At 38.5% G+C, this 12,493-nt stretch overlaps 1 protein-coding gene across 5 annotated transcripts in view; it reads left to right on the top strand.

Annotated features, from left to right (window-relative positions):
* The window catches only part of ELAPOR2 (endosome-lysosome associated apoptosis and autophagy regulator family member 2), a 302,492-nt gene that overhangs the window by 194,421 nt on the left and 95,578 nt on the right, over window positions 1-12,493 (top strand). For all 5 annotated transcript variants that reach the window (XR_010726689.1, XM_066240442.1, XM_066240439.1 and 2 more), the window contains 5 exons: window positions 2,715-2,862; window positions 5,951-6,037; window positions 8,780-8,885; window positions 10,312-10,464; window positions 11,041-11,129. Coding sequence is in view for 4 of the 5 variants with exons in the window: in XM_066240442.1 (XP_066096539.1) it covers window positions 2,715-2,862; window positions 5,951-6,037; window positions 8,780-8,885; window positions 10,312-10,464; window positions 11,041-11,129 (583 nt within the window). In the remaining variant the exon portion in view is untranslated. The remainder of the gene's footprint in view (window positions 1-2,714; window positions 2,863-5,950; window positions 6,038-8,779; window positions 8,886-10,311; window positions 10,465-11,040; window positions 11,130-12,493) is intronic.

Genomic DNA, 12,493 nt, shown 5'->3' on the forward strand with positions numbered 1-12,493 from the left:
TATGACACTTCTGGAGGAGTGTGAAATTGTTTTGAAAAAGCAAAACAAAATGTTTATCTTGGCTCTGTAACCCTTTCCATTCTCTTGCATTGACTATGTAACATTTCCTTTCAGGGGGCTACATTGTTAAACTTAAAGCCTCTGGCTACCTTCTGACAGGATTGACTTTTCAGGAACTAAAACATTTTACCACAAGCTAAGAATGCTGGGATTTATTTAGCTATGCTAAAAGAAATGTTTCTTTCTTCCCTCCCTCTCCTCCCTGTCCTATCTTCCCTCATTTTTATATAGATCGGGATGTTCATTTAATATTATTTTCTCAGCCTGTAAAATTCCTTTATTATTGCTGCAGATCCACTGCTCAAAAATTCTTTCAGCTTTTGTTTACCTAAAATTTTGATCTTTAGTTTGGTCTCATTTTTGAAGAGTATTTTTTTGTACATAGGGTTCACTCATTGTGTTTATCTTTAATGTTGATTGTATTTTTAAGAGCTGTCTTAATTACTTGTCTGTTTCTTTTTTTTTTTTTGTTTTTTTTTTGTTTTTTTTTTGTTTTTTTTTTCTGAAGCCGGAAACGGGGAGAGACAGTCAGACAGACTCCCGCATGCGCCCGACCGGGATCCACCCGGCACGCCCACCAGGGGCCACGCTCTGCCCACCAGGGGGCGATGCTCTGCCCCTCCGGGGGGTCGCTCTGCAGCGACCAGAGCCGAGTTCTAGCGCATGGGGCAGAGGCCAAGGAGCCATCCCCAGCGCCCGGGCCATCTTTGCTCCAATGGAGCCTTGGCTGCGGGAGGGGAAGAGAGAGACAGAGAGGAAGGAGGGGGGGCGGGGTGGAGAAGCAAATGGGCGCTTCTCCTATGTGCCCTGGCCGGGAATCGAACCCGGGTCCCCCGCACACCAGGCCGACGCTCTACCGCTGAGCCAACCGGCCAGGGCTTGTCTGTTTCTTTTGACTTGTCTTTTTTCTAAATTCAGGGTCATATTTTCTCATTTCTTTGCCAGTTTAGTAAGTTTTATTTTATTTTGGACATTGTGAATATTAAGTTGTAGAGAAAGTAGATAATATTTTTTTCATGTAAAGGGTGCTGAGTTTTGTTCTAGGAGGGAGTTTATTTACTGGAAGAGCACCTTGATCCCATCAGGTCTGATTTCATTATTTTTTAGGGTGCCTCTGTGTTGGTTTCACTCTTAGTTCTAGGTCTTGGTCTTTATGCTAGGGCAGGAGTGGGTAAACTACTACCGGTGAGGCCCTCCCTCTGTTTTGAAAATAAAATTGTATTGAAACACAGGCCCTCATTTATGCGATGTCTATGGCTGCTTTGGAGCTACAGCAGCAAAGTTAAGTATTGCAAGAAAGGCCAGGTTTTCTACAAGCCAAAAATACTTACGCGTTGGCCCTTTATGAGAAGTTTTCTGACACCTGCTCTAGGGCATGGTCTGTATAAGCTGTAGCATTTCTGGGATCTTAAGTGGATGTCCAATAAGGTTATCAAGGTTGTGCCACCCTGGCTGATTTAGTGCTCCAGTGACTCCCATTAATGTGACCCCTCTGATTTATGTCGCAACTTTGCAGTGGCTGCTAGGCTGCACACTCTAGCCTCAAGCCCAGGACCTGCAGAGAAAGTTCATAGGGACTTCTTGAGCCCCTACTTTCTCTGATTCTTATACCTAGTAACTCCAGCTTTTTCAACTGTCCCAAGCACTAATCTCTGCTCCTCTGCTCAATGAGACCACTGTGCTTTGCTTGGGTGCTATGTCTGGGTGTCATTGTTTGGGCAGTGTCCTGAGGAATGAGGCCAAAGTCACTCTGGGCTTTACCTGATGTGTTTTCCTGTTCTCAGTCCTGCACTGCCTATTGTCAATGCCTGAAAATGGCTCGTGTATTTTGTTTTGTTTTGTTTAATAGATGGTTAAAGAGAAAGGGCAGGTCCAGTACCAGTTAGTCATGTTGGGATGTGTAAGTCTCAGTCTTTTATTCAGATTATTCTTTTTTTCTGTAAGAAAAGAAAGAATATAATTTGCCAACTCTCATTCTTATAATCTAGACAAAAAATTAAATCTGAAGAGAAGGATGTTAAGTTGTGCTATTATGCAGTGTGGTTGAATATTTTCTTTTTCTTTTGCCACCAAATTAGACATACAACTCATTATTGGTTGATTCTAAAAATTAACTTATGGTTAGACTTACAACTCAAATTTTGTTCAGAAATATATTTTCTTAAATTTTTCATCTTGTTTTTTAGATAAAAATTTCAGACTTTTACCTCATTATGTACTATGAAACTGTGATCTATATTTACTAGGTTCATTTTAAATAGGCTTTCTCTAGGACTATTTTTTCTCTCATATCGAGAACCTTTTCACAAACACTCCTCTGGGTAATTTGTTAATAAATAAAATTTCAAGTGTTGTTTGAGAGAATAATTCCTGCCCCCACCCCCAAGACTAGTAGGATTAGTGATCATCTCTTTAGTGATCAAATTTTTGGTGAAAAATAGCAAATTGATCTTACCAAAATTTAGGAAGTTATGTACCATAAGAAATGAATCTTTTCCCAGTAACGGTGGTGGTCTTTGAGTTTCAGAAATGCTTCTGATCTTCTCTGCTGTGCCTTGTTGCTATTACTACTTCTGAATCTGAGTTATGTAACATGTAAACAGAAGAGATATCTGAATGCTGACAGAAAATGCCTCTTGGTTTTGTTTCCGCAGCTCCTCTTGGATCCCTCGTGGAAATTACATAGAGTCAAATCGTGATGACTGCACTGTATCTTTAATCTATGCTGTGCACCTTAAGAAGTCAGGTTATGTCTTCTTTGAGTACCAGTATGTCGACAACAACATCTTCTTTGAGTTCTTTGTAAGGCCTTTTATATTCTGAAATTTACTTTATAAGGAACATTCATGTAAAATTTACCTTAATTCACTGTTTCCCTTACACTTTGTGCCTCCTCAGTTTTGTGTATGTGTGTTGACTGAACTTTTTGATACTAAGATAAAACTTGACTTTTGTTCTGTAATATTTTATTTTCTGGTGAATGCTGTTTCTTTACCTCTGAGATCATGCCTTGTAGAGTAGCATTGGGCTTGTTTTATTTTTGGTATTATCATTAGGTGATCATTTGGTGTGGACATTTTGTGAGACAAATATATTCTCCTAGATTCATTTTAAGTTTTGAATTTTGTAGCCTCAGATGCTATTTGTTAAAAATATGTCTTCACCAATTTTAGTTTTTGTTTAAAAAGGGCAATTTCAAATAGTTGAATTATTTAACTGTATTCATGGGCAATATTTCAGAAGTAGAAGTGGCTATGTTTCTGATTTTGTCAATATAAGTTTTTTACAATATAAAGGAATTAATGGATTGGATAGTTGATGGCTCTGGTATGAGATTAAATAGCATTACAGAATACAGGAAAAAATAAAGTCTAACAAAATAAGCTGTTACTTCTAAAATTAATTATTTAATATAAACTGTAGGTAATCTAGCAAATATCTGTTGTGCAATGACTCAAATATTTGAGAAAGTGTTTTCAGATTGACTTCTCATATTAAAAAGTGTGTGTTGTGCAAGTAACTAGCAAAATATCTTGTAAAATGTTTCTGTGGTACAGATTTCAGGAGGAAATGTACTTGCAATTCTAAAACAAATGTAGATTGCTATTGATAATGGAGATTTCTAAATCAAAAGTTTGGCAGGAAGAGATTTTTTGTGTGTGTGGCAGAGACAGAGAGAGAGGGACAGACAGACAGGAAGAGAGAGATGAGAAACATCAATTTTTCGTTGCGGCTCCTTAGTTGTTCGTTGATTGATTTCTCATATGTGCCTTGCCCAGGGGGCTACAGCAGACCGAGTGACCCCTTGCTTGAGCCAGCGACCTTGGGCTCAAGCTGGTGAGCCTTGCTCAAACCAGATGAGCCCGCACTCAAGCTGGCGATCTCGGAGTCTCAAACCTGGGTCCTCCATATCCCAGTCTGACGCTCATCCACTGCACCACTGCCTGGTCGCAGGAAGAGATATTTTTTGATTAAAGTATGAACCTTACATTTGAATTGAGAGATTCTGGCTCTATTCCCATCTTTACAAATGCTAGCTGTGTGTTATTGGGCAATTAAGTTAACTTTTCAGCCATCAGCATTCTTTTTTGTAAAGTGGATTGTGTCACAGGACCTTTTAAGAAGCCCTCCTAGCTCTAATATCCTTTCAACATTCAAACACATTTATTTGCTTTTTAAGCTGTATTTTGTTTGCAAACACTTCTCAGAATGAATTATTACCTATTTTATGGGACAGTTTTGCAATAGCAATAAAATAAAACAAAGTTAAGAAGCAAGGTAATTATTTATTTGTTTGAATAAGCACTTAGTGTTATATTGTCTGACAAGTGCTTTGAGAGTTGTCAATAAAGGTACTCCAGAGGCATGATGTTTCATTACTTCCTTTCAATAATGCCTTTGTTCTTCTGGTTATAGACTAAAAAGCGATGGCAAGTTTATATTTCTTCTTTTATTGATGTTTCGGCTTCATAGATTGTGATTTATTGACTCAGAGGGTCAGGACCCATGGTCATCCTGCTAAGGGTTAATGGAAAGGAAATGTCTGAGGACTAAAAGATGCAGTTGTATGTGTGGACGTTACATAATCAAAAACTGTAAGCTATTTAATTTAGAACTGTTTGGGACTTCCATTTAGCCCCACCCCCTTTTTTCAATGATAAAACTAAAACCTAGAAAGAATAAGTGATCAAACTGAGGTTTACTGTTGTTAGTTACTTATAGAATGAATCAACTCAGGTCTCTAGAATGCCAATAGAGAGAATATCAGGATGACACTTGTTGTCTGATTTGGGCTGAAAAAGAGGCTGTCAGCTTATCCAAACACCGACCACCAAAGGTATGTATATTCAGGGTCCATATCTGTTTTAAAATGACTTTACACATTAATATAGTCATTATGCTTCTAATATAAGTAGAATACTTAAATTTAATTAAAGCCAATATCCTCAGTAGTGGAAATTCTCTGGTACTTGGAATGCAAAACACTCTATTTTCTAGTCAATAAGCTTTAGAAAATTTCTCTGATGGAGATGTTCATGTCTGCAAACTGGGCAAGACGATCAGTGAAGTGGCAAAGTGATTTAGAAAAGAAATAGATAGCCATTCGGGTGAAAGTAGTGTAGATAATAAGAAACTCTTTTAACCCTACTCTGTTGTTGACTATTATGCAATACTGTAAAGATGGCCTAACTTTTGATGTTTCCATGTTCTACATAGACCTGGAAAAGTAGAGTCACAGATACTAGGCATTTTGGAAGAATTTTCTGGGAAGCACAAAGTGTTTGATGTTAAAAATATTAGCTGTAGCCACCAACAAATGATTAACATTTATCCCCAAATAAAAATTTGGGATTTTGTTGCCACTTACCTGTGCATTTGGATTAAGTTCTGGAGAACTGAAAACAAACCAGACTTTATTGATTTATTAATTTAATATTTTACGGCCCCAGATATTTTAAAAGATAAACTTTATTTTTGTACCATTGGGAGTGAATTGTGAATGCAAGCTTTTAAAAGAATTTGGTAAGATTTTTGTAATAACTTTTTCTTTGTATGTGAATTTTCAGTATTAACTGCTTTCTCTTTCTTTTTCCTCTCCCCTCCCCTCTTTTCCTCTCCCCTTCTCTCCCCTCTCTATACCATTTAGTGAGCTAGCCTTTTTGTTAAAATAATGACAATGGTTTACCCAGAACCATCACTAATATGCAGTTATCACTTGGTCTTAGAGGTCTTAATATGTTTATTGTTGAGAATTACTCATAGACATTGTTTGCTGTATGTACTAAAAGAAGTTCTTGCAGCCTGTCCTGTGCTGAGTAACAGATTTAATTAAAGCCATTATTCAAGATGATATACTTGAATATGTTGGGACTGTTGTGTTACTCCACAGATTCAAAATGATCAGTGCCAAGAGATGGACACCACGGCCGACAAGTGGGTGAAACTCACAGACAGTGGAGAGTGGGGCTCTCATTCTGTAAGTCTCTGTGTTCTCTGCCACTAGCAACTCCAGTCTTTTCCTTCCTTTTTCCAACCATTGTAAAAGGTTTATTTTAAGGAAAGAGGTTTCATAATTGTTTATGAATTTAGACTATTTCCATTTGGAGAAGATGTTTTATGGATGCATTCTCTTTCTAGACAGTTTTTCTTACCCTTTTCTCTCTCCTTAGGCTCTTTCCCATCATACTCCAACTTTCCTCCTTTTCAAAGGGGGCATTAATAAGAAATAAGGCTAATCAAACTAATACACAAACCTCTGAGTATGTAAGTTTACAGGTGTGGCTCTTGGTGTTGGGAGGATCCTTGAGTTCCTTCATTTAGCTTTCTCTGTGGTCTTCTCAATAAGTGATTTTTCAAGTTTGTCTTGTTGGACACTGTGCTGACTCTACTGTTGAGTAGCTCTGATGATCACAAAATCATCCATGTTTGGAACCTAAACCTACTTCCTACTTGTCACCAATAGTCAAAGTTTTATGCCCTCTGAAAAATGCCTTCCCATTGAGTAAAGTAACTGCCTATTTTTCTACACAATACTGTAAATGCTAAAAGTGGTAGTCAACCTGGTCCCTACCACCCACTAGTGGGGTTCCAGCTTTCATGGCGGGCGGTAGTGAAGCAACCAAACTATAAATAAAAAGATAGATTTAACTATAGTAAGTTGTTTTATAAAGATTTATTCTGCCAAACTTAGCGAAAATCCAACATAAAGTACTTGGTAAGTAATTATTATTATATGCTTTAACTTGCTGTAACTCTGCTTTATAAATTTTATAAAGTAAGTTACTTCCCTACTTTATAAATCACCATTACTGTGGAACTAGTGGACGATTAGAAAATTTTACTATTAACAGATACAAAAGTGGGCAGTAGGTATAAAAAGGTTGACTACTCCTGTGCTAGAAGGTGAATGTTAGGTAACACAGTCAACTTGTCTGTTACTATTGAAACACTGTCCTTTTGAAGTGTGACATGCAATTAAAATCAAACTCTGGCTTACAGAACCTGTCTTTCTATAGGTAATTGGCTTAGTCTCTTTGAATCTGTTATTTTCATATAAGAAATAGATGAAAGTACTTAATGTGCTACTGCTCTGGATCTTGGGCATGGTGAAATGGTTGAGTTTAAGTTCATAAAGCCAGAGAATGCGTAGAAGAACAAGGGTAGCAACTGAGAAAGCAAGGAATTATTAAAATTAGTTTGCTTGCCTTAATCAGCATGAAATTTCTCAGAAAGTTTGATTTATGATTAGCAAAATGTCTTAGTGGCAAAGAAGGCAAATTTTAGGCTTAGTATTGTTTACATTCTAAAAATGAATTTTTTTAAAAAAATTTTATTTTATTCATTTTAGAGAGGAGAGAGAGGGGGAGAGAGAGAGAGAGACAGAGAGAGAGGAGAGAGAGACAGGGGGGAGGAGCTGGAAGCATCAACTCCCATATGTGCCTTGACCAGGCAAACCCAGGGTATCGAACCAGCGACCTCAGCATTTCCAGGTTGATGCTTTATCCACTGCGCCACAACAGGTCAGGCAGTATTGTTTACATTCTAAAGTCATAGAGTTAAATCAGGTTATTCTGTGAGAGCAATTCTGTTTTTTCTTATTGCAGTTGCAGTGTTGTTTAATAAATATATTATTTTTTTATTTTTATTTTTTTTTTGTATTTTTCTGAAGCTGGAAATGGGGAGAGACAGTCAGACAGACTCTCGCATGCGCCCGACCGGGATCCACCTGGCACGCCCACCAGGGGCGACGCTCTGCCCACCAGGGGGCGATGCTCTGCCCCTCCGGGGCGTCGCTCTGCCGTGACTAGAGCCACTCTAGTGCCTGGGGCAGAGGCCAAGGAGCCATCCCCAGCGCCCGGGCCATCTTTGCTCCAATGGAGCCTCGGCTGCGGGAGGGGATGAGAGGAAGGAGGGGGGGTGGAGAAGCAAATGGGCGCCTCTCCTATGTGCCCTGGCCGGGAATCGAACCCGGGTCCCCCGCATGCCAGGCCGATGCTCTACCGCTGAGCCAACCAGCCAGGGCCGTTTAATAAATAAATTAAAGAAGCAAACTCATTCTGTTGTCTTTTTGTTCTCAGAGCTCAAAGTCTACTTATGAAAAGTGGCTTCCAGTAAATATATGATTTTGCTGAGTGCCCTCCGCTCTCTAAAAGGAGTCCCTTTTAAATATAACCTAAACTTCATGCAATGGTTTGAAAGTCTTTTTATTGTTTCCTTTCTTTCATTCATTCATTTTTTTCCTTCCTCCCTCCCTCCCTCTCTCCTTTCTTTCCTTCCTTCCTTCCTTCCTCCCTTCCTTCCTTTTCATTCTTTCTTTCTTAAAGAGAGATCACAAGGAAGAAAGAGAGAGAGAAACATTGATTTGTTGTTCCATTTATTTATGTATTTATTGGTTGTTCCTTGTATGTGCCTTGACCTGGGATTGAAAATGCAATTGGATGATACTCTAACCAACTGAGTTACCTGGCCAGAGCTTTATCTTTTTCTTTAGACTTGAGAAATTTTCTTTTCCTTCTTTATTGCTTTCGTTTTTGGATTGCCAGAGTATTATTTTTAGAAAATTTGAACTTCAGCAGAGCTTAGGTCCGAATTAACAGTAGACTTAAATTTGTGAGTTCCAAATCAGTGGTATTTCATTATAATGCACAGAACAAAGTATAAGAGATTAGCTTTCAGGTATGGCTTATCTGACCTGAGTGTCTTTTATCTTTTTTCACAGGTAATGCTAAAATCTGGCACAAACATATTATACTGGAGAACTACCGGCATCCTCATGGGTTCTAAGGCAGTCAAGCCAGTGTTGGTGAAAAATATCACAATTGAAGGTATTTCATAGCCCACTGTTTTAGTAGTCACCTATCACATTTTGTGTTGAGTTAAGATATTGATTGAATTGTTGGTTTGTCTGGGTTTCATAAATCAAGCGTTTCTGGGACAGTAATTTATATGTAAGTTAGCATACCAGTCCAAAGGTTCTGGTTTTATTTCTGGCAAGTTGGCTGTTTTTTTGTTTTTGTTTTGTTTTGGTACCCTTAAACTGAATTATTTAATCTGTGTGAAAAAGTAAAGATGATGACAGCTCTGGGTGTCTTTAAATAAAAGAAAAATGTCTTTGTTACTAAGAGCCTATTATTCATTTGCAAAATGTTTATCTTGCCTGTCATTGAGCTAACTCAAGTCACAACTGTATGCATAAAAATAGCAATAAAATAAATATCTAGCCTGTTCTGTCTCCCAGATCTCTTGTGCTTCTTCTGAACCAGCTGGGCCTTTGTGGCCCCAGAGAGCAGCCATAAACTCTGGCATTATTAGTTCTCAGGGCTACTTTTAATTAAAGCAGTGATTCTTCTTTATTAAAGTTTGGCTTGCGTTTTAATATTTTTAAAGTATACTTGTTCCTGTGGTGCTAACTCATTAGCCATAGGGACATCTGCTGTCAAAGGCTGGAATTACAAACCAGAAGACAAGCCCTTCCTGCCGTTTAAGTCTTGCCTGTTAATTTGTGAGTGGGCATTAAAAAGGGAACAAACACAGAGATCAGAGAGTGGTAGCTTATAGAATTGAAGGAGTCTTTTAGAGTTTATCCTACTTCATGGACCTGTCTTTTGACAACTGATTTTTTATATTGACTATTCCTCTAACAAATGTCAATCTTTTGTGGAAGTGTTTGCTCTACTTATTGTGCTTTTTTTTCCCCCCCGAAGCTGGAAATGGGGAGGCAGTCAGACTCCCGCATGCGCCCGACTGGGATCCACCCGGCATGCCCACCAGGGGGCGATGCTCTGCCCATCTGGAGCGTCGCTCTGTTGCAACCAGAGCCATTCTAGAGCCTGAGGCAGAGGCCATGGAGCCTTCCTCAGCACCCCGGCCAACTTTGCTCCAATGGAGCCTTGGCTGCGGGAGGGGAAGAGAGAGATAGAGAGAAAAGAGAGGGGGAGGGGTGGAGAAGCAGATGGGCACTTCTCCTGTGTGCCCTGGCTGGGAATCAAACCTGGGACTCCTGCACACTGGGCTGACGCTCTACCACTGAGCCAACCGGCCAGGGCCTACTTATTGGGTTTTATTCAGAATTTATCCCAGCTCTTTGCATGCAGCAAACACTCTCAGTACCGGGTTAATGAGATAAAGGATTTGGGCTGAGCGCACGGTCAGTAATTCTCTCTCACTTCTGGAAGAAGCTGCGAGAAGGTGCTGGTTTGCTTGTTGCTGTTGGGTCCTCCTTCCCACGCCCTGTCTGTCATTACCTCGTAGGAGTGGCGTACACATCAGAATGCTTTCCGTGCAAGCCAGGCACCTTCAGCAACCAGCCAGGTTCATTCAGCTGCCAGGTGTGTCCTAGAAACACCTATTCTGAGAAAGGAGCCAAAGAATGCAAAAAGTGTGCAGAGGACTCCCACTTTTCAGGTAGTCTCTGCCAGTTTATACTCTTTGTTCTCTTCATTTTAAATTTACCTTTGTCATCAACCAGAAGTCACACAAAAGTGGGACAGGGACAATGGGCCAGACACCAACGTGCTGAAGTGAATCAATATTGAATGGATAAAAATGGCTTGTTTTATCCCTTTTTTTATGACCTTTTCTTTTGTCTGTAATTTTTTTATTCCATTCCCCATAGGTAACTGCTTTGGACGTGTTAATACTAATCAAAATTCATGTTGTAATTTTAGATGGTTTGTGGGCATAGAATTTTAATTTGTTGCAGATTTACAATTTTAATGATAACTGAATAAATCTAATGTCTTCTTGGAAAAACTATGATTTGTCCCCATGTGTGTCATAGAGACATGTATTGCTCTAGTGAAAATTAAAATGGAAGCCTTTATCTTCTGTGGGCCTAGCTAGTTCTATGTAAATTCCTCTGGTGAGGTTATTTTTATGTTTTAGTTGTCTTCTTTTTTGTGTTGTTCTGGTTAGCTTTTCCCCTTTTCTTAGAGTCATGAAGGAATACACACATTTCTGAAATGCATTTTTGTGTTGCAGAGGAAGGGTCCAGCCAGTGCATGGAACGCCCGCCCTGTGCCACAAAAGACTATTTTCAGATCCATACGCCGTGTGATGAAGATGGAAAGGTACCAGCAGTGTTCAGAGACTCCATTTCATATCTATTCAACCCTCTTCCTAATTTGATAATTTGAGCAGACTCTGATTTGTTGATGAGAGAGTTAAATGAGCTGATTTATATTACATGTATGTAAAGTAGTACAGAGGAAATTTAAGAATTTATATTCTGAAGCCTCCCTTCCTGGCTTGGATTTTCCAATCGACTTAGTGTTATGGGCAAGTTATTTGCTGTCTTTAAGTTTCAGTTTTTTTCATCTGTAAAATAGGGGGAATATCTGTACCTGTTTCATAAGGCTGTGAGAACATGAGATATTCAGTGTAAATTCCCAGCACAATGCCTGTCATGTATTGAGTGCTCAATTAATAAACTGCTATTTTTCACAGTTATATTTTTTAAAAAGTAATAATAGCAGAAAAAGCACAGCCTTAAAGAGTGTCCTGTGATTCATAAGTTGGAAATACAGTAAATCCTCACTTAACATTGTTGATAGGTTTTGAGATTTGAAGTGAACTGTCATATAACAAAACCAATTTTATCATTGGCTAATTGATGTAAACAAGAGGTAAGCTCCTGTTGCATCTCATCGATGTTATACTGAAACAACAAAGGATGTTGAATGAAACGACCTTTTTGGGGGACCCGTTGTATCCTATAACTGCTCTTTAATTATTTGGTTCCTCAGTAGATTTTTGTCAGTAAAACAGCCATGCAGCCATAGACTAATTTAGTTAGGGCAGATTACTGTGTAATTGCATTTAGAAAATGCAAAGTGATTACCATATAAATGACACTGAGCCAGAGGAAAAAGTGCATACATGAACTCTGCAGTTGACCTGCCATTCTCTTAATTAAAAAGTGTCAGCCTACTCAGTAGAAGAAGTGGAGATGACAGCGGCCATGATGCAGCATCTTTCTGTATGTTGGCACCTTCGAGATCCTGACATTTAATTTCTTGACCTAATTTTGAAAATACACATAGATGTCAGTTTTGCTTTATTTTCTTAATTTTTATTCTGAGGTCCTAATCTGTAATTTTTATATTTACATGGTTATTGTTCTTACCCTTAGTCCTTACATTTTTTTTCTTTTCTTAGAAATTTACTTTTGAATATTTAACACCAAGTCCATTCTAGCATTTACAGTAGATCAAGTACTAACTTAGAATAATTTGAGAGAAGATCAGTTTAAATTGGTGGAAATTTTTTTTGTTAGAAGCACTTCTGTTATTTTTAATAAGAACAGTAATTGAAATTAACAGCTCTACAGAGAGTTTTAACAAAGAGTTATGATAAAGATCTTAATAATCCTGTAATAATAGCTAAGTAAGAGCTATTTTTATTTAGAAAATATATGTAGAGAGCATAAATGAAT

The sequence above is a fragment of the Saccopteryx bilineata genome, chromosome 7 (assembly GCF_036850765.1).
Source record: "Saccopteryx bilineata isolate mSacBil1 chromosome 7, mSacBil1_pri_phased_curated, whole genome shotgun sequence".
Classification (NCBI taxonomy): Eukaryota; Metazoa; Chordata; class Mammalia; order Chiroptera; family Emballonuridae; genus Saccopteryx; species Saccopteryx bilineata.